Source organism: Petaurus breviceps, unplaced genomic scaffold (genome assembly GCF_028583685.1).
Source record: "Petaurus breviceps papuanus isolate PSGF00001 unplaced genomic scaffold, PetGlider_PUasm1.0 90977, whole genome shotgun sequence".
Taxonomy (NCBI): Eukaryota; Metazoa; Chordata; class Mammalia; order Diprotodontia; family Petauridae; genus Petaurus; species Petaurus breviceps.
Genome location: NW_027187391.1, coordinates 25256520 through 25284031, shown reverse-complemented (window position 1 = coordinate 25284031; position 27512 = coordinate 25256520). Strand labels below are relative to the sequence as shown.

The 27512-nt window shown below is 35.9% G+C and overlaps 1 protein-coding gene and 1 pseudogene across 37 annotated transcripts in view; one reads left to right on the top strand and one right to left on the bottom strand.

Annotated features, from left to right (window-relative positions):
- Positions 1-27512, bottom strand: part of TRDN (triadin) — a 565674-nt gene that overhangs the window by 441524 nt on the left and 96638 nt on the right. For all 37 annotated transcript variants that reach the window (XM_069076909.1, XM_069076882.1, XM_069076893.1 and 34 more), the window contains 2 exons: positions 6886-7050; positions 5679-5711 (listed from right to left, as the gene is read on the bottom strand). In XM_069076909.1, the coding sequence (XP_068933010.1) occupies positions 5679-5711; positions 6886-7050 (198 nt within the window). The remainder of the gene's footprint in view (positions 1-5678; positions 5712-6885; positions 7051-27512) is intronic.
- Positions 12049-14052, top strand: LOC138153140 (sn-1-specific diacylglycerol lipase ABHD11-like; annotated as a pseudogene).

The window sequence follows — 27512 nt, the reverse complement described above, 5'->3', positions numbered from 1 at the left end:
TGGAGTAGACATACCCTAACTCATTGGCAGGTCTGAAGCCTATTGGTTACTTTAATCTGGTGTAGCTGTCTACAATGATGGTTTTCTAGGATGTAGCCATTGCACATGCTACAGCTTCCTGGATCCACAGGTGAGAGAGTTGAGTGCCAAATAGACCCCAAATGTGAATAAGCAGCCTTGAAAAAGGCTCAGCAGCACGAGGGGTTCTAGTCCTCCTTGGACACTTGGTACACCTCAGTTGCTACATACATAAATAGAGATGCTACATACATAAATGTAATTGTATATTAATATATATACACATCACTATAATAGGTATAATAGGTGACACAGTAGATAAAGTACTGGACTTGGGGGTCAGGAAGATCTGACTTCAAAGCAAGGCCCAGACACTCTGTGTGACCCTCTTCAAGTTAACTTCTGTCTGAATCAGTAGGGACAATAACAGCATCTACCTCCCAAGTTTACTGTGAGGATCAAATAAGAAAATATTTGTAAAGTACACTACAAATCTTAAAGCACTATATAAATGCTATGATTATAATTTTATTGTTATTACATTTTTCATCTTTATTTTCAACATGCCTTAAGCTCTGAGCTCACAAGGACCAGAACCAATCTTAGAGGTGACATCAAAAGTTCATTCACTTGGGGCGGCCAGGTAGCACAGCGAGTAAGAGCACCGGCTCCAGTGTTGAGAACACCTGGAGATCGAATCCCGGGCTCAGACACTTAGCACCCACCCAGAAACACCTGGCCGTGTAACCTTGAGCAAGTTACTTAACCCCAATTGCTTAGGGGCGGCCAGGTGGCTCAGCGAGTAAGAGCACCGGCTCCAGTGTTGGGATGACCTGGATCAAATCCGGGTTCAGATACTCAGCACCACACCCAGAAATAATAACTGGCCGTGTAACCTTGAGCAAGTTACTTAACCCCGATTGCTATTAAAAAAAATGAAAAGTTCATTCACTTTTTGTGGGGTTATTCTCCCCCGTCAAAATTTGTGCAAGGAAAATCTCTAAATATAATTTGTATCTAGGTTTTTTTTTAAGTATTCGAATCCTTTATAAGTCCTCAGGGTAACAGATGCTTATAGAGGACAGGTTTTATTTAACTTCACATAAAAATACTAAAGGTACAAATGATTCAAAGTAGCTCATAACTCAGATTCAGGAAGCATATAAAACAATCAAAATAGATCATAAATTCTCCTAACAAGGGCATTGAAATTGGGCTTGCCAGCAGGGTAACACTCTCATGTTGAGGGGAAATCCAACTGTTCCATGTAGCTATCTGAAGACCAGCAGGGCTATAACTCTCAAACTTCATTTGTGAGGCAACCTGAAAATTTGGAACTAGTTGAGAAATCTCCCTTCTCTAGACAGAAGGTTGTATTTGGGGTTTATATGCTTCAGAAAATCAACACATCCCTTTCTCTACATAGCAAGTTTGTGTTCAGAAACATTCTTCATGAATACCCTTCTTGGTCTGGGGGGACTATAAAGTTAAAGAGTACTCTTTCTAGAAAAAAGAAGGGAAGTTTTGAGCAGCAGACCCTGTGGAGAGAGAAGAGGATTGTTTATATGCTTCCTCCTCTCTCCTTCCCTCCCCCCTCCCAAGTCTGCTCCTCCCACCTCTATAACAGGAACAGTAATAGACTGAAGATGCTGACATAGGAGTTCAGAGGGCACTAATATCACAAACTTTTAAACTCCTTATAAATTTTCATTTATTTAATTGTTGGTACTATGTAAAATACTTAAAATTTTAAATTATCATGCAATGAAAATTCTCCCTAAATTTTCATTTGATTATGATTATTTTATATAATGTATTTATATAATTCATATGATTATTTTCTATGAATAATTATGATAAAACAATTAAATATTGGTGGTATCAGCCAATTTAACTTCGAGTATTCAAGGTGAAATTCTTAAAAACTAAAACAAAATGTTTGGCTGCAGCTAAACATGTAAATGTGTTTGACAATTTTGACTGATGGCCATGGAAGCCAGTGAGGGGAAAAGCAGCCAAATAAACACTGACTTATTTTTCCTGATGATTACTCAACTAAGGCAAACATGATTATGGCTGTAAAAAACATTATTGCTGGCCACTGAAGCAAAATTAATTCACAAGGTACATCCCAAAAGAAGTTCACTGGGACAGACAAAATAAAATATTAAGCACTGCAAGTAAATAGGTACAAACCACAAATTATAAGTAGTCAGTAAATAAACATTTCTTAAGGTCAAAGTATATGCCTAAGTACTTTGAAAGGTAAAACATCTCTTCTCAAAGTTTAGTAGGGGAAACAAGCAAACAACTATGTAAAAGCAAACTATATGTACAATAAATTGGAAATAATCAACAGTGGTAAGTCATTAGAATTTTGACTGGGACTTGAAGGAAGTCAGAGAAGTTTAAGCTGAAATGAGGAGGGAGAGAACTTCAGGCATGGAGGACAACCAGAAAAATATCCGGAGTCTGGAGATGGAATGTCTTGTTCCCAAAACAGCAAGGCTTGTACCTGTCACTATATCACAGAATGTATGGGTTGGAGTGCATTGGAAGTAATATAAGGTGTAAAAAATAAGAAAAAAGGGCCAGGTTATGAAGGGCTTTGCATCAACAGAGGATTTTATATTTAATCCTGGAGATGATAGGAAGCCATCAGAGTTTATTGAGGAGGGGGATGATATGGTCAGACTTGTACTTTAGGAAGTTCACCTTGGCAGGTGTGTGGAGGATAAACTGAAGTGGGGAGAGATTTTTGAGAAGAAACCCAACCAAGAAGCTATTGCAATATAATCCAAGGCAAAGTTGATGAGCATCTATCTCATGGCAGCAGTAACAGAGGAAAGAATAGGGAATTTTGAGAGAATCAGGTTTCCCTCACCAGTAACACAGAAGTTAGAATGAGGGGAGGTTTAAAAAGAATCAGTTCAGATTTGGATTTGTTGAGAGTTTAAGATGTCCATGGGGCATCTAGTTTGAGATATCCAACAGGTAGCTATTAATGTAAGATTGCAGGTCAGGAAAGAGGTTAGGGATGGATAAGCAGATCTGAGAATCATTAGCACAGAGGATGATAACTATGCTATCATCTGAATCCATGGAAACTGATTAGCTCACCAAGTGAAACGGTATCAAGGAGAATAGAAGAGGGTGCAGGATAAAGGCCTGTGGAATGTATACATTAGCAGGTGGGATATGGATGAAGACCCAGCAAAAGAAACTGGAAGATTAAATGCATCATTAGAAGCAGTATACAGTGATAATAGTGCCATCCTGGGAATCAAGAAACCTGGGTTCTAGGTCCTAATTGCCACTATCAGATTACACAATACATTTTTGTTCAGTCATTTCAGTTGTGTCTGACTCTTTGTGACCCCATTTGGGGTTCTCTTGGCAAAGATACTGGAGTGGTTTGCCATTTCCTTCTCCAATATAACACCTAGCAAGTATTTAACTCGATAGGTATGATACCTCTAGAGCTGAAATGGATTTCAGAAGCCATAAGGAAGCTTAGGCCGAAGAAGATTAAGGACCTTACCTATTACAATGTCTCCAAAGTAATAAATATCAGAGGTGGAATTTGATTCATGGTTCTCTGACTCCAGAGTGAGTTATCATTCCACTGTATCATGATACTTCTATGGGCCTCATTTTCTTCAGTATAATGTAACAGTTAAACTAACAAAAAATATATTTAGATTTTCTGAGGGACAGTCATCCAAATTTGATTTAATCATTTCAGAGGAAATCCCAACATGAAAACTTCATATGGTCTCATCAAAGCATTAGTTGCTTATGGCAGGGAGAGAAGATGTGATTTACCCACAATCAACAACTATTATACATCAGACATAAAATTTCAACCCAGGAGACACCCTACTCCAAGGTCAATATTCTATCCATACTCTATCCCTAAACCAACATTTGCAGAGTACTTTAAAATTTCACCATGCTTTCCTTATAACAGTCTTGTTGAGTAAGTAATGTAAATAGTTTGTTAATTTGTTGTTGTTTAACAGAGTATTAAATTTTACAATGCACTTTCTTCCCTTAAACTCACCCATGAAGTAGATAGTACAATCATTCTTATCCTCATTTTTAATATGATGAAAGGACACTCAGAAATGTTTTTACTTTCTCAAGCCCACAACGTTGATGCTTAGTCTATTTCTATTATACTATAGTATTGCAGTATAGTACCATATTATATTATAGTATTCTTATGTTATTATCATTATTTTTAAAGCAATTGGGGTTAAGTAACTTGCCCAAGGTTACATGGCCAGTTTTTTTGTGTGTGTGTGTGTGTGTGTGTGTGTGGGTGTTAAGTATCTGAGGCCAGAACCAGTCCTGGGTCCTCCTGACTCTGGGGCCAGTGCTCTTACGCTCTGCGCCACCTAGCTGCCCCAGTATTATTACTATATTATACCATAGTATAATAATATATATATATAATATATATGTAACTGTATAATAATAAGTATACTGTAGTATACTTATTAATACTATGTACCATGCTATTGTATTCTTATTATATTACACTATAGTCATATGGTATACCATAGTATTCTTATTCCCATTTTATATATAATTGAAACTCAGAGTTTACTTTCCATGTGGTCATACAGTGAGGAAGTAATACAGTCAAAATTTGAATACAGGTCTCAGGACTCTAATTATCTTTCCATCACATCATATTGCTTCTCTAGGTCTGAATGATTTCTATGATCACATTAGTGATTTTTGATGTATGAACATATTAGTCCACATCAAAAATTTCTCATGTTCTGTAAATATAGTTGACAAATAGCGTCTTTTTATCTCTTGACTATACAAAGGTTTTTATTTTGTTTTATTTTTTTTTCTTTGGTTTTGGGAGAGGCAATCAGAGTTAAGTGACTTGCCCATGGTCACATAGCTAGTATACACATTTTTAAACAAACTATATTAGCAGAATAATTTCCCTATGAATTTGGCTATCCATTCTTTCAAAACATCTTTAAAGTTTTAAAGAGTGCTTAGTATTGAAAACATTATAAAAGGATAGTTAGCTCAGTTTTTTTTTTTCAGAGTAGGCTCCTAACAAACTCTCATCTGAATAACTTTAGGGTTTTCCAAGGCCAGAGACTACAGTCCTAACCCAGGAAGCCACCTTACAAATGAGGGTAATTAGTCATAAGGAAAAATAGAGGAGTAGGGAAAAAAACCTGAAAAATGGAACAAATAAGCATCCTCCATAATTATAGCAGGTCAAGTGGTAAAAATGATTTCGATTTATGTGATGCTTTAATCTTTTTTTCCCCCTCACAATGCCCCTGCAACATAAATAGCATAAGTATTTTTCCCCAATGTTGCAAATGAAGTAATTGGGATCCAGAAGATTAAGTCATTTGCCGAAGGCCACATCGCTAGTAAATTTGGAAGCCCAGACACTCAAAGCTAGTGAACCCCAAGAAACCCTCTTTCTCAGTTCACTGTTCCAGAACCTCTGTGTATAAAAGATACACCATTTCTCCCTTCTCATCTACAATTTCTAATCTAAGCAGTAAGCATTGGCATACAGTGTCAGAAGTCACAGAAAAAATATATTCAATTCCTCTTGAGAATAAACATTAACACTACCAAAAAACATTTCTCTAAAAGTGAAAGCAACTCACCATATTTTTTCAAAGGAGGCTCTTCCTCTTCTCCTAATCCAAGACAGAAAGAGTAAATTAGAAAATATTCAGCATGACAATACTGTCTCTCTTTTTTCTCTTTTTCTTTCATGTACATATTAAATTTCATTGCTAATTTTGACAAGCAAGTCCAGATGAGCTGTGGTCTATTTGTTTTTGCATATAACTTCACCTCTGTCTCCCAAATTCAAAGCTTTTCAACACTGGATAATCCTGGTTTATACATATTCATTTAAGGCAGTTTCACTTCCATGCATTTAACAAAATTATGGCAGGAAATCATTTCAGACAGTAACAGGTTCACATCATGCTTTCTTCAGTTTGTCTCTGATCTTCATTTTGACCTTTTCCAGGGGGCCAAATGAATCAGAAACGAAAATTTAAAAACCATCAAATGAGTTCAAGAAGGGGGCTTTATAATAAACACCTGTTAGCCTGACATGGTTGTGACACCCATCAAATCACAGTAGGACACTGCCTATGACCTTTACTTCTGAAAGCTAACATGGAAATAGCTACTGAGCCATCATTTTAAAAAAGAGTTGTAAAAAAAACTGATTTTTTTTGTTTTTTCTTCCTTTTTTTTCTCGAAATACACTTAATAGTTTTTTCCCAATATTTGCAGTTTCCCGTTACCCCAATAAATATAACAGAAAAGCTAGGTTAGTTACATAATTACATCACTTTGAATAGAATTGCATTCTGCTTTCTCACGACCCATCCAGTTCAGCTATGTCAGTTGAGATTTTGGCAGCATTATCTCCTACTGTTCTGAGTGGAATGAAAAGGATGTCTCCAGGTTCCCTAAATGTTATGTGTACATTTCGTTTCACTGTTGCCCTTTTAGTCCTTCTAGTCTCAAAATCAGAGACAAAGCTGTGGACTAAGTCTTATCCTAAGAAGCATCTGGAAATGTGTTTCTATCATGGGTTTACAGTATCAAATGATCTGGCCTCTTCACTGACATTGGAGCTATAATGGCAAATCGAATGCAAGATGAAAGCTTTATAGAGACCCATTTACTGGGCAGAGCAGTCAGTTGATGTGCTATTAGTACTGGGCTAGAGATCCATTTCATTATTTTCTGGCTTGACTTTAGTACCACATGTGGTTAAAACTAAATAAGCCATGATAATACATGAAGAATTAGAGTACAAACTGCCAAACACATGCCATTTCCTCTTACCTTCATCAGTGTCAGCTCCATCATCTTCATCTTCTTCTTCTTCACCATCAGAAGATATGATATCAGATAGTAATGAAAAAAATCCATAGATCCAATCTGTAGTTTCTTCCACAGCGTCATGTACAATTTTTAGAGGGTCAGAGCCAATCTTGGAAATAGAGCTTGCTAAAAGTAATTTAAGACAAAAGAAAGAGAATTATATAGTTTATTTTTGTACATATTTTCTCTACCAAGAAAGCTAAGAAAAATAACTTTTTCTGATTGGTTCCTTTGATAGAAGTTTCATGAACTTGAAAATATCTGTTACCTATATTTGTGTTGCTCAGGGAATGCAACCGAAAATCATGATTTTTTTAAGTTTAGAAGAATTTCTGAAAAGTAGGTTGATACAGTGGAAAGAACACTAGATTGAGATCAGGAAATCTATGTCCTAGTTTTGACTTCGTTAACTAATTCCCTATGTGACTTTGCCAGTCGGGCAAGTCTACCCCTCTAGGACTCAGTTTCATCAGGTAGGTGATCTGTAGGGTCCCTCCCAACTCTGGTTGTCTATGGCTTTATGATTTTAGTCCAACCCTTATTTTATAGATAGGACAACTGAGGCCCAGTGAGTTCAAAGGATTTCCAGAAAATCAAATTTGATTTAGTGGAAAAATAAAGGCTGAACCACTTGTATTTTAACAATCTTTCCTCCATTCTTTCCACTAAACTACAACTTAATATGAATGTGTATTCAATCAGCAAGTATTTATTGACTGCCTACTTTGTGCACAATATTATACTTGTCACTACATTGCCCAGTGAATAGAACACCCAACCTCAGATACACCCTAGCTTCACGACCCTGAGCATGTCTCTTAACCTCTCTGCGTTTCAGCTATTTCATCTGTAAACTGAAGATAAATAATAGCATCCACTTCCCTTCTTTGTTGTGGAGAAAAGTGAGAAAATATTTGTAAAGTGCTTTGCAAATTTTAAAGTGTTATATAAACGCTATGGATATGACACACATACAAAAGTGTTTGACATATTCAAGAGGCTTACAATCTATCTAAGGAAACTTTCATATGTGAAACAATTAGAAGACAATAAACAAATCAAGTGCCCCAAAATGTGGGATAAATTGCAAGTGGTATTATAGATCAGAAAGACTAAAGCCAACTCTAGTTTAGAATTATAGAAGGTGATATCATGAGAGAGATAAGACTTATTTTTGCAAACTAACATTCCCAATATGATTGGTGATCTTAGATCCACACTCTTAATATCTTTACAATTTTATTAGGAGAAGGCTGGGAACTTTGGCTGGGCTTCATTTTCACTAGGAACAATATTTGGGTTTAGGATCATATTATGTTGTGTCCTGATTAAATAAACTATCTGCCTTTCTGTTCATAGAATTGTTGAAGTCTGTGAAATTCATCATCAACCTATTTGTCTCATAAAAGAAGTGAGATATTTATGAGATGAAGAAACCAGTAGTAAATATACATACAAGTAAAGTGAATGGTATCCTAATGTTATCCCATTATCCACTACATCCACCTGAGTTATCTGTAAGTTGCTCTAAAGGGGTTTACTACAATAACCCATGACTAGATGCCACAGCTCAAATAATATGTTTATATTTCAATATTGCCATATATTGTTATTTGTTACTGCACCATCAAGTTAGGGCTGAGAGGGATTCACCACTAGGGAAAGAGAGGAGCCACAGGAGGCCTGTGCCTCAAAATGGTAACATGTGAAATTGATTGAAAATCTCCAACTGAGAGTGAGGGGAAAGTGTTTAGTCTCTATTGATTCTCTAATGCATGAGTTTAGTTTAACCAAGAAGAGATAAATGGGAGTGGAGAGGGAGTTGGGGTATACTCACCTGGGAGGGCAGATTCAGAATAAGGAACTAAGTTTTACTGGAAGAAAAGGAAATTGAGAAAAGAAGTCCTTCCATATGAGGTAGGAAAGGATCATATGGGATGGTTTTAGGGACAAGAGAGAGAAAAGTTGTGTCTCAATGAAGGATTAAAATGGGAAAAGCAGACTTTTTAAGGCTTTAACTAGGAAGCTGATGGTGAAATGACCTATGATGACCAAGCTAAAAGGCTAGAAAAGACACACTACTGTTTCAGACCAGATTTTCAAAGTTTCTACTGAGGGATAGGAGGACATTTTGGAAACCTGTGAAAGAGACCTTTAGTAAGCCAATTTCTTAGCTATAGAATTAAAAATGGGTTATAATAAAGGCTAATAGAATAATTTTAGAGCATGTAGGAGAGAAAGGGTGTGGGGGAGGCAAAGGGGAGGTATAACAGGAACTTCCTACGTAGTTTGCCTGACAAAAGGCACATTATTGTTTGAGAATATGTTATGATTTGGATTTGGGTTATATCTAAAAATGCTTTAGGACTAGTATATTCTTATTCAGACTGCAAGGACACACTAAATGGAATGTTTATGCTGAGAATAATTTTCTCCCATTCCCTCAATTCCTAAATTTTAACTGAAGAGCTTAACAGTAAAATTCAATTAAATAGAAATCAGTTTAATTACCTACATTTCGAGCTACAGTATTTATTCTTGGCAGGCATGAATCTTTCTAGGCACTAAAAACAGATTCATAAGACCAAGTTCCCCCATATAATCTAAGTGCCAGTTTTAAAGCCAACTTCCACTTAGAAATAAGCAGAAAAATTTAAAAAATAAATACATAGGCTGAAATAAAATGAGAGAAAGATGGGATCTTAGCCAGGAATGGACTATACTTCACAAGAGTAGATAAAATATGTTTACTTGGAGATAAGTGAATCTTCTCAAGAGAGTTTAAAAATGAAGATAAAAGGAAATGAAACATCACCACATTCATCAATTGCGAGAAAATTCTTATGAAAATGGTATGACATAGGAAGACAACCATTGATAGAGAACATGAGTAATTATCAAGAGACAATATCTAAGAAGAGGAGCAGTAATAAGATTCATGACCTCAGTTGTCCACATAAACAAGCTAAATTTGGGTAATAAACAAGGTGAACTAGAAACCTTAACAAAAGGAAGTATGTTTGACATCACTGATAACTTTTCCCTTAATTCCTAGATAATCCCTAGAGCATACTAAAGAAAGAAAAAGCTCGGGAGCTTTTAGAAAGGGAAACAATCACTAAGAACAGCATTGGTTCATCAAGACATTCTAGACTAATCTCATTTTCTATTTTACAAGATTACTATATTGGTAAATGAGAGCAATGTCATGGACATGGTTTCAACAAGGTATTTAATGAAGCCTTTTATGATACCCTCCTGGACAAGATGGAGAGATCTTGGCTAGATAATAATATGGTTAAGTAGATTCAGAACAGCAAAATGTAGAAACCAATATGTAGTCAGTAATTGACAAATGTAAACTTTAGAGCATCTCTACTGCAGTCTCCCAATGACCTGTCCTTGGTCATGATTTTTCTCCATATTTTTATTAATAGTTTGGATAAAGGCTATTTATTTGCACATGACATAAAGCTGAGAAGGATAGTTCGCAATTAAACAATACTGTCAGAAGTCAAAATTACTTTGTTAGACTAAGATAATAGGGCAAAGCTACTAAGATAGAATCTAAATGTGGGCAAACAAATATCTGAATAAACAGTTTAATAAGTACAAGATAAGGGAGACATGGCTAGACAATAGTTTGTATGGATAAGATTTATAGGTTTTAAAGAACTACAAATACAATGTGACTCAACAGTGTGACATTGCATCTGAAACAGTTAATATAACCTTAAGACTTCATTCAGAGACACTGCATCTAGAAAAAGGGATATAAAAGCCATATCCTTATCCTTAGATAATATCTGGGGTACTCTATTCAGTTCTAGGCACCACATTTTAAGGACATTCTAAAACCACAGTTCATCTGGAAAAGGGCTATGAGGATGGTGAGGTCATGCCATATGAGGTTCAGTAGAAGACACTGATGAAGAAGTTTAGTGTGGAGAAGAAAAAACAGAATAACATGATCACTGTCTTCAAATACTTGAAGAGGGATCAAAGTGTCATATGGAGGATAAATTAAACTTGTCCTGCTTGGTCTCCAAGTCAGGATTAGGAGACATAGAAAGAAGTTGCAGAGAACCAGATTTTGGCTCAATACCTGGAAAGACTCCATAATGCATAAGACGGGCTGTCGGGGGGGGGGGGGGGAGCGGATCATCCCCAAAGGTTTTTAAGTTAAGGCTAAATAATCATTTGTCATGACTTTTGTGTGGTGGATTCCTGTTCATATGAGAATTGTATTTGATATACCTCTAAAGTATTTTTCAGCTGTAAGATTCTATGATTCTTTGGTCTACAAAGTATTATAAACTTAATCTTATGGAGTATTATTAATTTACGTAATTCTATTTTTTAACGTTCTACATAGTAATATTAACTTATCCTTAAGGTCCTTTTTAGAAATTATTATATTGTTATTGAGGGTAGAATTGAAATACTGATATCAGTAGGAATAATAATATCATACAATTGATAAAAACACGTATTTGACATCTTGTTTCCTTTGGTAGAGTTTACCATATTCCTCCCCCTCCCCCCACCTTAACTTCCCAATATTCTATACATTAAAGAGATTGATCTAAATGTTCTTCAATCTGCAACTTCATTTTAGGTAGCCTAGAAAGGTATATGTAATAACAAACTTGTGCCATTAAAAATGGATAAATAAAAGTTTAAAATTCAATAATTCAATAAGATAATAATTAGCACAATGTCTGTCACGTGGTAAACACTATAAAACATCATTTGTTATTATTAGCTATAACTAAAAGTAGGTACACTTAAGTCCTGCTAAATTAAAAATGAAAAGTCTATGGGATTGAATGGGATTTGAAATTTAATGAGTAATTTCTTTAACAATGAACTACTAGGAAAATTGTGGCATCTAATCGGGTCTTTAAAAATAGAACATATTCTTATCTCTCTGATAGGGTTTCAAGTATAATCCTTCATAGGGTAAGGAATTTGGACAAGTAATCTCAAAAGATTCTTACCTATGAATCTATCTACATCAGAATAAAATTGTCAGAATTTTTAAGAGAGGCATAGAGTGCTTGACCTGAAGTTAGGAAAAAACAGGTTCAAATATTGCTTCCAATAGTTATTAGTTGAATGGCCATGGGTGAGTCTCTTCTCTAAGCCTCAGTAACTCCATTTTAAATGGGGGTTAATAATGTCTTTAGCACCTACTTCACAAGGCTTCTATGAAACTCAAATGAAATAAAATATGTAATACTGCTAACAAAACCCAGCAGCAATAGATAGAAAGAGAAATTCAATTTAAAATAATTGCAGACAATATAAAATACTTGGGAGACTACCTGCCAAGACAAACCAGGGATTATATGAATACAATTACAAAACACTTTTCACAGAAATTTCGCAGAAATAAAGACAGATCTAAACAACTGCAGAAATATTAATTGTTCATAAGCAGGCAAAGTCAACATAACATAAATGACAATTCTACCTGAGTTAATTTACTTATTCAATGCCACACCAGTCAAACTACCAAAGAATTATTTCATTCCCCTGGCAGAACAAAAAGATCAAGACTATCAAGGGAATCAGTGGAGAAAAAAAAGTGTAAAGGAAGGCAGCCTAGCAATTCCAGATTTCAAACTATATTGCAAAGTGAAAATCATCAAAAATACTCTGGTAGTGACTAAGAAACAGAGTGGTGGATCAGTGGAAGAAGTAAATTACACAATACACAGTAGTAAATGACTATAGTAATCTAGTGCTTGATATACCCAAAGATCCAAGCTTATGGGGTAAGAACTCAACATCTGACAAAAACTGTTGAGAAATTAGAAGGCAATTTGGCAGAAGCTAGGCATAAACCAACATTTTACATAATATAACAAGATAAGGCCAGAATGAATAAGTAAAGAGTAATATAATAAGTAAATTAAGGGAACTTGGAAAAATGTCCCTATTGTATCTCTGACTAATGAAAGAGTTTAGGACCAAACAAGAGATAGAAAGGATCATGAGAAGTAAAATAGATAATTTTGATTACACAGTGTTAAAAAGCTTTTGCATAAACAAAACTAATGCAGTCAAAAACTAGAAGAAAAACAGGGAACTGGGGAAAATATTTCAACAAGTTTCTCTGATAAAGGTCTCATCTCTCAAATATGTAGGTAGCTGAGCCAAATTTATACAAATAAGAGTCATTCCCCAGTTGATAAATGATCAACAAATATGAACAAGCAGTTTTCAGAAGAAATTTAAGCTAGAAAAAGCCATATAAAATGATCTAAATTACTATTAATTAGAGAAATATAAATTAAAACAACTCTGAGGTTGGAGTGGCAGCTGAGGGTGGAGACTGCATCTGCTGGAGCCAGTGTCCCTCTCCTACAAGCTGCTGGACTCTGCAGATACCCACCCACACCTAGTCTTCCAACATGGGTTGTTTGGCAGCAAAACTAACTTCCAGACCATTGGCAAGACCTTTCAGCAGCAAACTGGCAGGAAGGTGCTGGTAATGGATGCTCAGAATCATGGAGAAAGCCCACAGAGCCCTGATTTCTGCTATGAGGCCATGAGTGCCGACTTGGAGGGCCTCCTGCACCAGCTTGGTCTGACCCCAGATGTCCTCATCAAACGGGGGGTGCGGGGCAAGACAGCTGCAGAGGAGCTCTGCTCTCACCTACCCTGCCTCAGAGACACCCTTGAGAGTACAGTAGGTCATCCGGAGCTGGTGGAACACTTGATCTACATGTTTGTCAGCCTGTTGCCAACAACTGCCCCTCTCAGCCATGCAAAGTTGCAGGCCAGCAACTCAGTCCTGTTATCAAGGACTCCACTGTGCAGCAGTTCCTCCTTACCAATCTGGTGAAAGCCAGCAGCTGGCAGTTTGAGTGGAGGGTCAATGTTGAAGCCCTGATCCTAGATGGACAAGATCATGGACTTACCCCACTCCAGAAATCCTGCCCTGGCCCCACACTCTTCCTCAATGATACTAAGTCCACATTCATCCAGCCAAGTCACTTCTCTGAGATCAAGCGTCTGTTTCCTAAAGCTTAGATTTTGTCTGTCCCAGGAGCCGACCACTGGATCCATGCCGACCATTCCCAAGACTTCATGCTCAGTGTTAAATGCTTCCTGGCCTAGCAGTTGGTTGTCCCCCATCTCCCCATTTCTACCAGCTCTCAAGCGTGCAGAGGACCATGGGGACTAGGGAGCACCTCCCCTTGGTGAAGAAGGAAGCTCAGCACCACCCAGTCCATTTCAGAGTGGGCGTGACAACCAGTGTTTGAGACTTTAACCAATAAAGCTGTTCCCAGCCTTAAAAGAAAAAAAAAAAAACCCTCTGAGGTACCATCCTATACCTTTCAGATTGGCTAATATGACAGAAAAGGAAAATGACAAATGCTGGAGGATATGGGGAAACATTCAGAGATCAATGCACTATTGGTGGAGTTGTCAACTGGTCCAAAGATTCTGGAGAACAATTTGGACCTATGCTTAAAGATATACAGTATTGTATAATATTGAGGGGCTGTCGATTGATTAGGGAATAGCTGTTATATCATTGTGATGGAATACTATTGTCCTATAAGAAAATGATGAGCAGGATGGTTTCAGACTTATATGACCTCAAAGTGAAGTGAGTAGAACCAACAGAACACTGTAGCAACAACAATATTGTAAAGGATGATCAACTGTGACAGACTTAGATATTTAAAATTATGATTAATAATAATTAAGATAATGACCCAAGACAATTTCAAAGGACCTACAATGAAAAATGCTATCAACCTCCAAAGAGAGAACTGATGAATTCTGAATGCAGATTGAAGGTTACTTTTTATTACTTTCTTTTTTTTCCTGTTTTATTTTTTGTCTGTTTTCTTTTACAACATAGTTAATATGAAAATATGTTTTCCATGACTTCACATGTATAATCAATATCAAATTCCTTGCCTTCCCAAGGAAGAGGGGAGGGAAGGAGAGAATTTGGAACTGAAAAAATTTTTAAATGATGGTTAAAAATTTTTTACATGTAATTTGGAAATAAAATATTAAAAAACAAAAGGATAAATAATATGTGTAAATTGCTATAAAAATGTCAGATATTATTATTAAGAAATTCCACCCAAGAAAAAGTTCAAATTTAGCTTAATGTTCAAGCTTTTCTCTTATTTGACCCCAATGTATCTTATCCTAGCATTCAAGCTCATTCATCATCTGGTTCCAATATACCTTTCACACTTCTCCAATATATTCCTTCCAATGTAGCCAGGTGGTCAATTCACTGTTCCTAGTATACAACTTGAATTTGTTTATATGTCCTTACTCACACTGTTTCCCCACACCCCAACTAGTTCTATGTTGCTCTATTTGTCAATACTTAGTTTTCTGGCAATCACTCTAATACACCTCTCACATCTCTGCATATTAAAACCCTTTTCTTTTTTAAAGCCTCATTTAAAATACTTTTCTTCCCTGAGGCTTGATTTCTCTCATCTAAGAACAATTTCTTTACATTAAAATTTCTTGGAGAATTGTGTCTATTTAATTCATTTGAATTGGTCACATTCTATCTTTTTCACATTTATTCCTTGAGACCCATGACTTTGTTGTCAGAAAGGTCTGGTTTCAAGGCCCAATTTTGTCCACAATACTGTGTGAGCTTAGGAAATTCTAGTTAAATTCTCAATGTCAACACCAGGGCTGCTCCTTTTCCTTCTCCTTCTCCTTCTCCTTCTCCTTCTCCTTCTTCGGAAGGCGGAGCAATTGGGGTTAAGCAACTTGCCCAAGGTCACACGTCTAGTAAGTATTAAGTGTCTGAAGCCAAATTTGAACTCAGTTCCTCCTGACTCCAGGGCCAGTGCTCCATTCACTGTGCCATCTAGCTACCCCTAAACCAGGGCTTCCTAATTTTTTTTTCCACTCATGATCCCTTCAATGCTTCTTAAACTTCATATGGGGTCATAACGCACAGTTTAGACAACTGTAAGACTATAAACTTCAGAGTGGATGCTAATCTTCATTACTTAAGGAAGTTCCCAATATCAGTTAAATAAGAAGTACTATTTAACTTTTGCTATTTTTGCCTCCATCTTATATCACATAATAGATTATAAGATCCTGAGGGGTAGCACACCTTTATATTCTAAGTTCCTAGTCCAGTATCTTTGTGTATGGTATGTGTTCAATTACTGTTTGTTGTATTGATTTGAATAAAGTTGAGAACAGTGCTTTGTTGAGAATAAATTTTCATTAACTACTTGTCAAATGAATAAAAAATAAATGAGTAGTATACATCTTTTTTATCTCCCATAGTACCTCACACATTGCAATATACAAAGAGTATATTAAATAAATATTTGCTAAGTGAATAAATGTGGTCACATGAAATATTTCCATGGCAAAAGCAAGAAGAATTACGCCTTACCTTAAAATATCAACACAGTCATCAAAATGAAAATACTGGCCTACAGTCCCAGTAACCAAAAACATCAGGGAGACCTAAAGGCAATAGGCTTGATTTATGTCTGCCTCTATTTTAATCCCTTTTACTCTGGATTTCATGGGAATATTTGTTTGCAGAGGAACTCTGAATTAATCTGCCTTTGGCAGATGTGTGTCATCTCTTAGTCTAGTGAGACAGGAAACAATAGGTAGGTATGGGGAATTGGGACTCTGGCAGAAGTAAAAGTAGGAGGGACAGATGCAAATTTTCAAGCCAAATAGGATTTGTACTAGTCTAATATTTTGAAAACTGTCCATGCAGATACTTCAGCTGTAGCAGGAAAACTGAACTAAATATCATCTTTTTTTTTTAACTGGCATTGCTTTTCCACCTCCCTATGTCAATTCCATTCCCATCCTCCTTAACAAGGCTCAAATCTTTGACTTGTGTTTCTCCTTCATTAAATTTCTCTCTTTCTTAAGTTTCTCCTTCATTATATTTCAACAATTCAGTTGGCACTGCTATAAAACACATATATCTCTATTTTCCTATCTTTCCCCCATGCTTCTACCTAGCTCATTAAGGTTCTTCTTGCACCTTTCTTAGAATATTACTGTAGATGCCAAACCTCTCAGAGGATAAACTCCAATCCATCCTACGTATGGCTGCTAGAGGACTCTTCTTTATAGATAGGTTTGATTCTGCCTCTCTCATACTTAAAAGTACTTTTTATGGTTCCTCATTGCCATCCACATATATTCTAAATTTATTTGTTTAATATTCAAGAGAAACTAGGTGGTGCAGTGGATAGAATATCAGCCCTGGAGTGCAACAGACTCATCTTTTTGAGTTCAAATCTGGCCTTAGAAACTTCTAGATGTGTGACCCTAGGCAAGTCACTTAACTATGTTTGCTTCAGTTCTTTATCTGTAAAATGATCTAGAGAGGGAAATTGCAAACCACTCTAGTATCTTTGTCAAGAAAACTCCCAAAATGGGGTCACAGAGAGTTACACATGACTGAAAAAAAATCCAAAAGCAACCACAGATTGGCTTCAACCTGTTTTTCATCTTAATCTATCACTTGATTCTATACCTTTGAAGAAGTACATAAGAGTACCTTTATGCCTAGAATTCACTCCCTCATAATAATGATGGTGGTAGTGATGATAATAACAATAATTAACAGTTATGTAGGGGTTCAAAATAAGTGGAATGATTTATACAATATCTCATTTAATATTGACAACAACTTTGTGAGATAGCTGCTATTACTACCCTCATTTTGGATGAATATGTAAATAAATAAAGCATTTATTAAGTGATATGTATACAAATAGAAAAAATAAGATAGCATTTCCTTTCAAGAAGCTCACACTTTAATGGAGAAGATAATATAAATGGAAGGTTTTGGTTGTGTCAGATACCAAAGTCCTATGGTCTTTGGGGTATAACACAAAGCAAATGATGCTGCCTCAATATCATTCCCGTTGATTAAATCACATCAGTTTCTGATGTTAAACAATCCGATAATAATTCAGTGTGCAGATTAAGAAAATGAAACTGAGAGACATTAACTCCCTTGTCACTGGTAATACAGCTAGCAAGTATTTCTTTATTTTAATAGTATTTTATTTTTTCCCCAATTACATGTCAAAATATTTTTACAAAATTTTAAGTTCCAAATTTTTTTCCATCCCTCCTCCTCTCCTTTTCCTAAAATGGTAGGAAATTTGATATAGGTTATACATGTGCTATCATTTAAAACATATTTCCATATTAGTCAAAGTTGTGAAAGAACAAACAGATCAAAAGAAAAAAAAAACCTTTGAAAAAGGATAAAGTGAGTGGAAAAAATATGCTTCAATGTGCGTTCAGAACCCATCAGTTCTTTTTCTAGATATGGACAGCATTTTCTTTCATGAGTCCTTTACTTGCCTTGGATCATTGTGTTGCTGAGAACTGAGCCATTCATGGTTGATCATCACACAATATCGCTGATACTGTGTATAAGGTTTTCCTGGTTCTGCTCATTTCACTTTCATCACTTTGTATGACACTTTCCAGGTTTTTCTGAAATCTGCCTGTATAATTTCTTTTGTAAAATGGTATTCCATTACATTCATATACCACAGATTATTTAGCCATTCCCCAATTGATGGGCATCACCTCAGTTTCTTATGTTTTGCCACCACAGAAAGGGCTGCTATGAATATTTTTGCACATGTAAGTACCTTTACCTTTTTTATGATCTCTTTGTGATACAGACTGAGTAGTGGTGTTGCAAGATGAAAGGGAATATGCAATTTGGTTGTCCATTGTGCATAGTTCCAAATTGTTCTCCAGAATGGTTAGAGTTGTTTTAATTTGTATTTCTCTAGTCAAAAGTGATTTAGAGCACTTCTTTATATGCCTACAGATAGCTTTGATTTCTTTATCTGAAAAATGCCTGTTCATATATTTTGATCATTTATCAATTGGGGAAAGGTTTGTGGGTTTTTTATTTTGGCTTTTTTGGAGGGCAGTTGGGGTTAAGTAACTTGCCCAAGGTCACAATGCTAGTTTTTGTGTTAAGTGTGTCTGAGGCCGAATTTGAACTCAGGTCTTCCTGACTCCAGGGCCTGTGCTCTATTTACTGCACAACCTAGCCACCTCTATGGCTTGTGTTCTTGTAAATTTGACTCAGTTCTCTATATATTTGAGAAATGAGGTCTTCATCAGAATCATTTGCTGCAAAAAATGTTTCCCAGCTTTCTGCTTTCCTTCTAATCTTGGTTGCGTTGGATTTCTTTTTTTTAACAAAAGATTATTTAAAAATAATGAAAATTATCTATTTAATATTTTCTAATGCTCTTTATCTCATTTGATCATAATTTTTTTCCTTTTTCCATAGATCTGAAAGGTAGACTATTCCTTGCTCCTCTAATTCATTTATGGTGTCAATCTTTATATCTAAATCATGATATTTTGACCTTATCTTTGTATACAGTGTGAGATGTTGGTCCATACCTAATTTGTGTCCTTTTGTTTTCTGACTAGTGCTGTTTTTTTTCTTTATTAGTGAGTTCTTATCCAAAAGGCTAGGGTCTTTGTGTTTATGAAATACTAGGGTACTATGGTCACTGAAACTGTATCATGTGTACTTGATCTATTCTACTGATCTAACATTCTATTTTTTAGCCAATACCAAATAGTAATTTTTTAAAATGATTTTTGCTTTATAATACAGTTTAGGATCTGATATTGCTAAGAAACCCTTCTTTACAGTTTTTTTTTCATAAATTCCCTTGATATTCTTTGAACTTTGTTTCTTCCACACAAATTTTGTTGTATTTTTTTCAATATCTATCAAATAATTTTTGGTAGTTTGGTATGACAGGGAATAAGTAAATTAATTTAGGCAGATTTGTTATTTTTATTATATTGTATCAACCTACCCATTAGCAATTGATATTTTTCCAAATGTTTAGATCTAACTTTATTTTAATGGAAAGTGTTTTATATAGTTCCTGGGCTTATCTTGGCTGGTAGAATCCAAAGTATTTTGTATTGTCTATAATTATTTTAAATGGAATTTTTCTTTCAATCTCTTGCTACTGGACATTGTTGGTCATATAAAGAAATGCTGATGATTCAAGTGGTTTTATTTTATAACTTTGCTAAAGTTGTTAAATATTTCAAGTAGTTTTTAATTTATTCTCCAGTGTTCTCTAAGTATAGCATTGTATCATCTGCAAAGAGTGACAGTTTTGTTTCCTCATTGTCTATTCTAATCCCTTTGATTTTTCTTCTCTTATTGCTATAGCTAACATTTCTAGTACTGGAATGAATAACAGTGGTGAAAATGGAAATCCTTGCTTTCACTCCTGATCTTATTGAGAAGGCTTCTAGCTTATCTGCCTTATAGATACTGCTTATCATTTTAAGGAACACTCCCTTTATTCCTATTCTCTCTTATTGTTTTTAATAGGAATGGATGTTATATTTTGTGAAAATCTTTCCCAGCATGTATTGAGATAATCATATGATTTCTGTTGGTTTTGTTATTGATATGGACAATTATTTGATAGTTTTACTATTATTGAATCAATCCTATATTCCTGGTATAAATTCCACCTGGTCATAGTGTATACTCCTTATGATATATTGCTGTAATAACTTTGCTAGTGTTTTGTTTAAAAATTTTACATCACTATTCATTAAGGAAATTGTTCTAAAATTTTCTTTCTCTGTTTAGCTCTTCCTGGTTTAGGTATCAGCACAATATTTATGTCAAAAAAGGAATTTATTAAGAATCCTTTGCTTATTTTTCCAAATAGTTTATATAGTATTGGAATTAATTGTACTTTAAACATTTAGTAGATTTCACTTGTGAACCCATCTGACTCTAGGAATTTTTTCTTAAGGAGTTCATTAATGGCTTGTTTAACTACTTTTCCTAAAATGGGGTTATTTGGGCATTCTATTTCCTGATATATTAATCTGGGTATTTAATATTTTTGGAAAATATTCATTGATTTCACTCATATTGTCAGATTTATTGACATGTAATTTGGCAGAATATTTCCTGATTGCTTTAATGTCTTCTTCATTTGGTGGTGACTTCACCCTTTTCATTTTTGACACTAGATATTTGGTTTTCTTCTTTCTTTTTATAAAATCAAATTAACCAATGGTTTATGGGTTTGATTGTTTCTTTGTTTGTTCTCATAAAACCAGCTCCTGGGTTTATTAGCCCAAAAGATTTTATTTGTTTGTTTTTACTTTCAATCTTATTAATCTCACCTTTGATTTTCAGGATTTCTAATTTGGTGCTCAGCTGAGGATTTTTAGATTTTTTTTCTAGGTTGTTTTTTTTTTTTAGTTGCATGCACAATTCATTGATTTGTTCTTTTCCAGTTCTATTGATGTAAAAATTTAGAGAAATGAAATTTCCCCTAAGTACTTGTAATGGCAAGAATAGAAGTAGTTAACACTTTGTTTCAGCTATTGAATTAACACCTCCCTGGTTTCAACTATTTCATTAACACAGAAGTAGTTAACACCTTGTTTCAGTTCATGATTGTATTAAGTATTAAGATCCAGAAATTGTGAATCCCACAACTTGTGACCATAGAACTTGTGAACTCCTGCAACAGGAAGGGGAGGAGCTAATGACCATATATAAGGAGAGGCCCAGGCTGGAGAGAGCAGAACTGAGAAGGGAGCTCTTGTGGTGGAGGAGAAAATTTGTGGTATCCTGGAACTCTATGTTTGTGTTATGGGAATGGGAATCTGAAGATCTTCCCTGCCCCAAGCCCTTTGATAGGCTTAGGTGATTCTGAGAACCTTCCTTGATTTGAGAATATGCTCTGCCCCCTAATAGGATGAATCTGGTCACCTGGAGCCTGTGATGGGAGGCTTGTTCTTCAGCAACACCCACACCTTGTTACTTTGTGATTGGGCAGTGGGTCACAATCATTGTGATGGTCTCTGACCCAGAAGAAGGCTATATATACCTATGATGTGAGGTTTTGCTATGGGGTTCATTTTGGGAGGAGTTGTGTGATTTGGCCAGATGAAACTCTGGGCAGCTGTTGAGCCTACCCGCCCCCTCCGCCCCACCCTGGTCTTGAAAACCCAGATGTTGGTGCTTCCCACTCTGGTAACTAACTAGGTATGGATGTATCAGACATGTATCAGACAGTTGGAAGTCTGTGGGCTGAATTGTGTTATTTTCTGTTGTAATTTTATCTTTGATAGATTAAAGTAAGATTGTTAACCCATTTTGAGTTGCTTTCCTTTGGAGAAGCAGATCTAAGAACCTATGTCAGCAACCATCCTGGGTATGCTAGGGTGCTTGCTGCTACAATTTGTTTGTTCTGTCTGCATTGATGTTTGTTTGTGATACTTTCTACAGAAACCCTGGGACCTTACTAGAAGCCCTGAAAGAGGATTTTTCTGGTCGTCTTTTAACAGAAGTCCTGGAGGAGAGTTTTGGAGGTCCTGGGACTTTACTGATGATTTGTATTGACCTCTTTTGTTTGTGGGTCTGTGTTTATTTCTATGTTGATGATTTGTGTTGAGTTCTCAGACCTTATTTGTGGATCTGTGTTGATTTCATAGGCAGATAGTGAATTGATGATGATGCTAGCAATGCGTATAGATGTTGTTTTGGCTCTGGTAAGCTTTGTCTTCCCAGAATCAGGAACTGTGAAGGATTTGAGGTGGACTGGACACTGTAAGCTTCAATATGGAATGGGAACTGGACAAAGAACTGGAAAAGGAGCTGCACAAGGAACTGGCAGCTCCCTGCCTTTGAACCCAGGAGACAGTTGTGTAGATTCGGGCAGGAGCTAGGACCATGAAAGAGGAGCCATGGAAGCTGAGAGGTAGCCTTAAGTCAAAATGAAAAGATATCTTCTTGGGTACCTGATGCAGATTGAGTAGATTATGATTTACTGTGACCCAAGGGTGAACTTTGACCTTTGTGCCCATTAAGTAAACAAGCCTCCTTAAGGATGATTGAATTAAGGACTTACTGATTAATTGAGTTACTAAATGATTGTACTTTGTTTAAAAGTATGTGGCCACTTTGGTGAAAACTATGTGGCCATTTTAGTGACAAGTTGTTATGTCATAACATTGTGAATGCTGTACTTTGATTTCAGTGAATGTTTTGCCTTAATTTATGGCTGAATAAATAGAGAGTTCATAATACTATGTAATCAGAATCTTGAAGTTGTTCACAACAGCTCTGGAAAGCTGCTTGTGCTTGGCTTTATAGTACTGCTTTGGCTGCATCTCATAAATTTTGGTATCTTGTCTCATTATTGTCATTCTCTTTAATGAAATTATTGATTGTTTCTATGATTTGTTCTTTGACCCACTTATTCTTTAGATTTTTTTTGGATTCCTATTAATTTTTTATCTATCTTTCCACTGCCCTTTGTTAAATGTAATTTTTATTGCATTATGATACAGAGTAGATTTAATATTACTGCCTTTCTACATTTGATTTTGATATTTTTTGCCCTAATACATGGTCAATTTTGTGTAAGTGCCATATGCTGCTGAGAAAAAGGTATATTCCTTTCTGTTCACATTCAATTTTCTCCAAAGATCTGTCATATCTAATTTTTCTAACATTCTACTTAACTACTTAGTCTCATTATTGTTTATTTTGTGGTTAGATTTATCAAATTTATAGAGGGGACAGTTATGATCCTCTACTAGTATAGTTTGCCTATTTCCTCCTCTAACCCACTTAACTTCTTTAAATCTGGATGCTATACCACTTCATGCATATATATTTAGTATTGATGTTGCTTCATTGTCTATGGTACCTTTCAGCAAGATGGAGTTTCCTTTATCTCTTTTTAACTAGCTATATATTTGCTTTTACTTTTTATGATATTAGGATACCTTTCCTTTTTTTTTTTTTACTTCAGCTGAAGCATAATAGAATCAGCTCCAGTAGAATCCTTACCTTTATTCTGTTTGTGTTTCTCTGCTTCAAGTGTATTTCTTATAAACCACATATCGTAGAATTCTCATTTTTGATCCACTCCGCTATCTGCTTCCATTTTATGGGAGAATTCATCCCATTCACATTCAGAGTCACGATTACTAACTGTACATTTCCCTCCATCCTATTATTCCTCCTTTTTGTCTTCTTCTTTCACCCTTTTTCTCCTCATCCATATTTTGCTTCTGTCTATCACTTCTCCCAATCTACTCTTCCTTCTTTCAGTCCCCCCCCAAATCTCCCCCTGCCCTTTACTTAATCTCCTCCACTCCTACTTTCCTGTCAGGTAAGATAGATTTCAATATCCATCTGATTAGGTATATTATTTCCTCTTTGAGCCAATAGTGATGAAAGTAATATTGAAGTAATGCCCATTGCTTCCACCTGCCATCTTCTCCTCTACTGTAATAGGTATTTTGTGTCTCTTTATATGAAATAATTTACCACATTCTACCCCCCTGTTCCTTCTTAACCCATTTTACTTCTCTTTCTCATTCTTTTTAAAAATACAATTCCCTCAAATTCACTTATACTTGTATTCTATAGCTCTTATATTCCTTCTAGCTGTACCATTAATAGTACAATTTCTTAAGAAATACAAGTGTTATCTTCCCATAGAGAGGTGTAAACAATTTAGCTGTATTTAATCTGTTATGCTTTCTTTTCTTTTCTTTTTTTACCTGTTTATGCTTCCACTGGGTCTTGATATTGGAGATCAAATTTGGTTTAACTCTGGTCTTCTCCTTATGAAAACTCTGAAATACTTCTATTTCATTGAATGACCATTTTCCCCTGAATGGATTATGCTTAATTTTGCTAAGTAAGTGATTTTTGATTGTAGGCATAGTGTCTTTGCCTTCTGGAATATCATATTCCATGACCTCTGATCTTCTAATGTTGTAGTTGCTAAGTCCTGTATAATTCTGATTGTGTTTCCTGATACTCAAATTATTCCTCTCTGGCCACTTACAGTGTTATTTTTAACCTGATAGTTGTGAAATTTGGCTGTAGTGTCTTTTGAAATTTTTTTTGAGGGGGAGGAATCTCTTTCCTGAGTTGATCATTAGATTCTTTCAATGTTTATTATGCCCTTTGGTTCCATGAATCAGGGCTGTTTGCTTTGTTGTTGTCCAAGTCCTCCTTTTGATTATGGTGTTCAGGTAGTTCAATGATTCTGACAGTGTGTCTCCTGGATCTGTTTTCCAGGTCACTTGTTTTTCCCATGAGGCATTTTACATTTTCTTCTTTTTTTCATTCTTTTGAATTTGTTTGATTCTTTTTATCTCATATAGTCACTAGTTTCCACTTGACTAATTCTAACTTTTAAGGGCTTGTTTTCCTCAATTAGCTTTTGTACTAAGCAAATTGTACTTTTTAAGGAATTTTCTTCAGTGTATTTTTGTATCTCCTTTTCCATTTCGCCAATTCCACTTTTAAAGTAGAATTTCCAAGCTACTTAAATAACATCACTCTCATTTCTTGTCCCCATTTTCTTCTAACTCCCCTATATGATTTTTAAGCTACTTTTTGAGCTCTTCCATGAGCTCTTTCTGGGCTGGAGACAACTTTCCATTTTTCTTCGGGGTTTCACATCCACAGGTATTTGTGTCTTGATCTTCCTTATCACCATAATAAATTTCTATGGTTAGATTCTTTGTTGTTGTTGTTTGCTCAACTTTTTTCTGTTTTTTTTTTTCCCCTTTCCTTTAAATTTGAGCTCTGCTCTCAGGGTAGTAGGGGCTCTATCTTAGGTTTCTTGTGCCAGGGGTAGTAGGTCTTGGATGTTTATGTGGTGCTGAACTGGTGTTGGCCTGAGATTTCCAAGGACCCATTATGTCTGGTGCTGTGCTGAGGGGGTTGGATGGATGATGGCTGGCCTTTCTGGAGGCGATAAGCATCTGGCAGTTTACCTGGTGCTGAGCCAGCATCCTAGTGGTGGTGTCTGGCATATGCTGAGGCTGTTGGAGTGTTTCTTCATTTTCCTTGAGATACAATGAAACATGAGGTGGTTTGGTCACTGGAAGCTGCTTGTTTGCCCAGGGTTATATTGAAGCACATGACAGAGCAGGTGCTAGAGGCTGCCTATTTGCTTAGGAACTTATAGGGTTGGCATTCACCTGTTTACCTGGGAATACACTGAAGCAGTGACAGTTCTTAGAGCTGGAGTCTGACCATTCCCCTGCCTGTGCTGAAACATAGGGGGAAGGGAGGGGCTCCTGGTGTTGGGGTTTACCTGCTCTCCTGCACTGGGGCTCAGGATCTCCTACTGGTTTAATGAGGTGGGGCTTGCATCTGGCTTTCAGGGATGCTTTCTTTCCTGGACTGCACTCCCTTTTTACCCAAGCAAGACAGACCTTGCCTGATGGTCTTCCAAGTTTCTTGAACTCAAAGTTTGTTTCAGTGAATCTTTTTACTGGTACTGCTATTACAAGACTTTTCTGGGGGTAATATTTTATGGTTGTTTGGAGGTTCATCATGGGAGACTTGTGGAGATTTATTGCTCATTCTGCCATCTTGGCTCCCAGGAGTTTAGCTGGCAAGTAATTAAATCAGAATTCTAACTCAGGTCTCAACTCCAAAAACAACTGGCTGTCATAAATTTAACATTTGTAGTAATGTGAATAAAGATCCCCACTGGAGACTCAAAATATATTCGAGTTTTCTGATATCTTTAATAATAACATCCAATATGACCAAATTGTAGGTTCTTAGAATTCTCAGAGAAGTTTCCCTAAAAGTCATCCCTTCCTCTGCATTTACAATGGCCCCTATTTGAGGTCAAAAGCCCTCATACTTGAATTTCTATAACACTTATTTTCCCAAATAACCGGTTTTTCTCCTTGTTCTAAATATGGCCCTAAGGTAATCTTCCTCTAACACTACTTTGTTCATGTCACAGATAACTTTTAGAATCACTGCCAGCTACCTAGTTTGTATAATAAAATATTTGTACATAAATTGACAAATTTGATCTTATAAAGAAAATTCATTGAATTTTTAAAAATTAGTTATAATTTCCAAATAAAAAAAGGAAATTCTAATTGCTGTCATGCAGCAATGCAGGACATGGTAAGAGCATGGTAAGTATTGTTGTTTTAAAATAGCATATTCAAAAATCTAATTTTAGAAAAAAATAGGTGGTATCTAGGTAGCAGTGTGAACAGAGCACTGGCCCTGGAGTCAGGAGGACCTGAGTTCAAATCCAGCCTCAGAACTTAAAACTTACTAGCCATGTGACCTTGGGCAAGTCACTTAACCCCAATTGCCTGACCTCCCCCCTCCAAAAAAAAAGCAAAAACATATTCTGCACCAAAAACGTCCCCTTTTATCCTCCTTAAAGTTTATACAATTACTGCATTTCCACATCAACTTTGATGACAACTTTTAATTTTTCTGTTAGGTCTGCTCTAGTGGAAGAAAACTTTCTACCACAATTATATAACATTGAAGAGCAATGGAATTATTTAGTCTCTGCCTTTATGGTGAGCAGTATTCCTTAGAACTTTGCTAATTCCAAACTGAGCCTCATATGTACTGTAGTTAATGGAGAAAGGAAGAGTAACTCCTAGGCAAAAGGAAGAAAACCTTGGAGGCGTATATGTGTGTGTGTGTGTGTGTGTGTGTGTGTGTGTGTGTGTGTGTGTGTGTG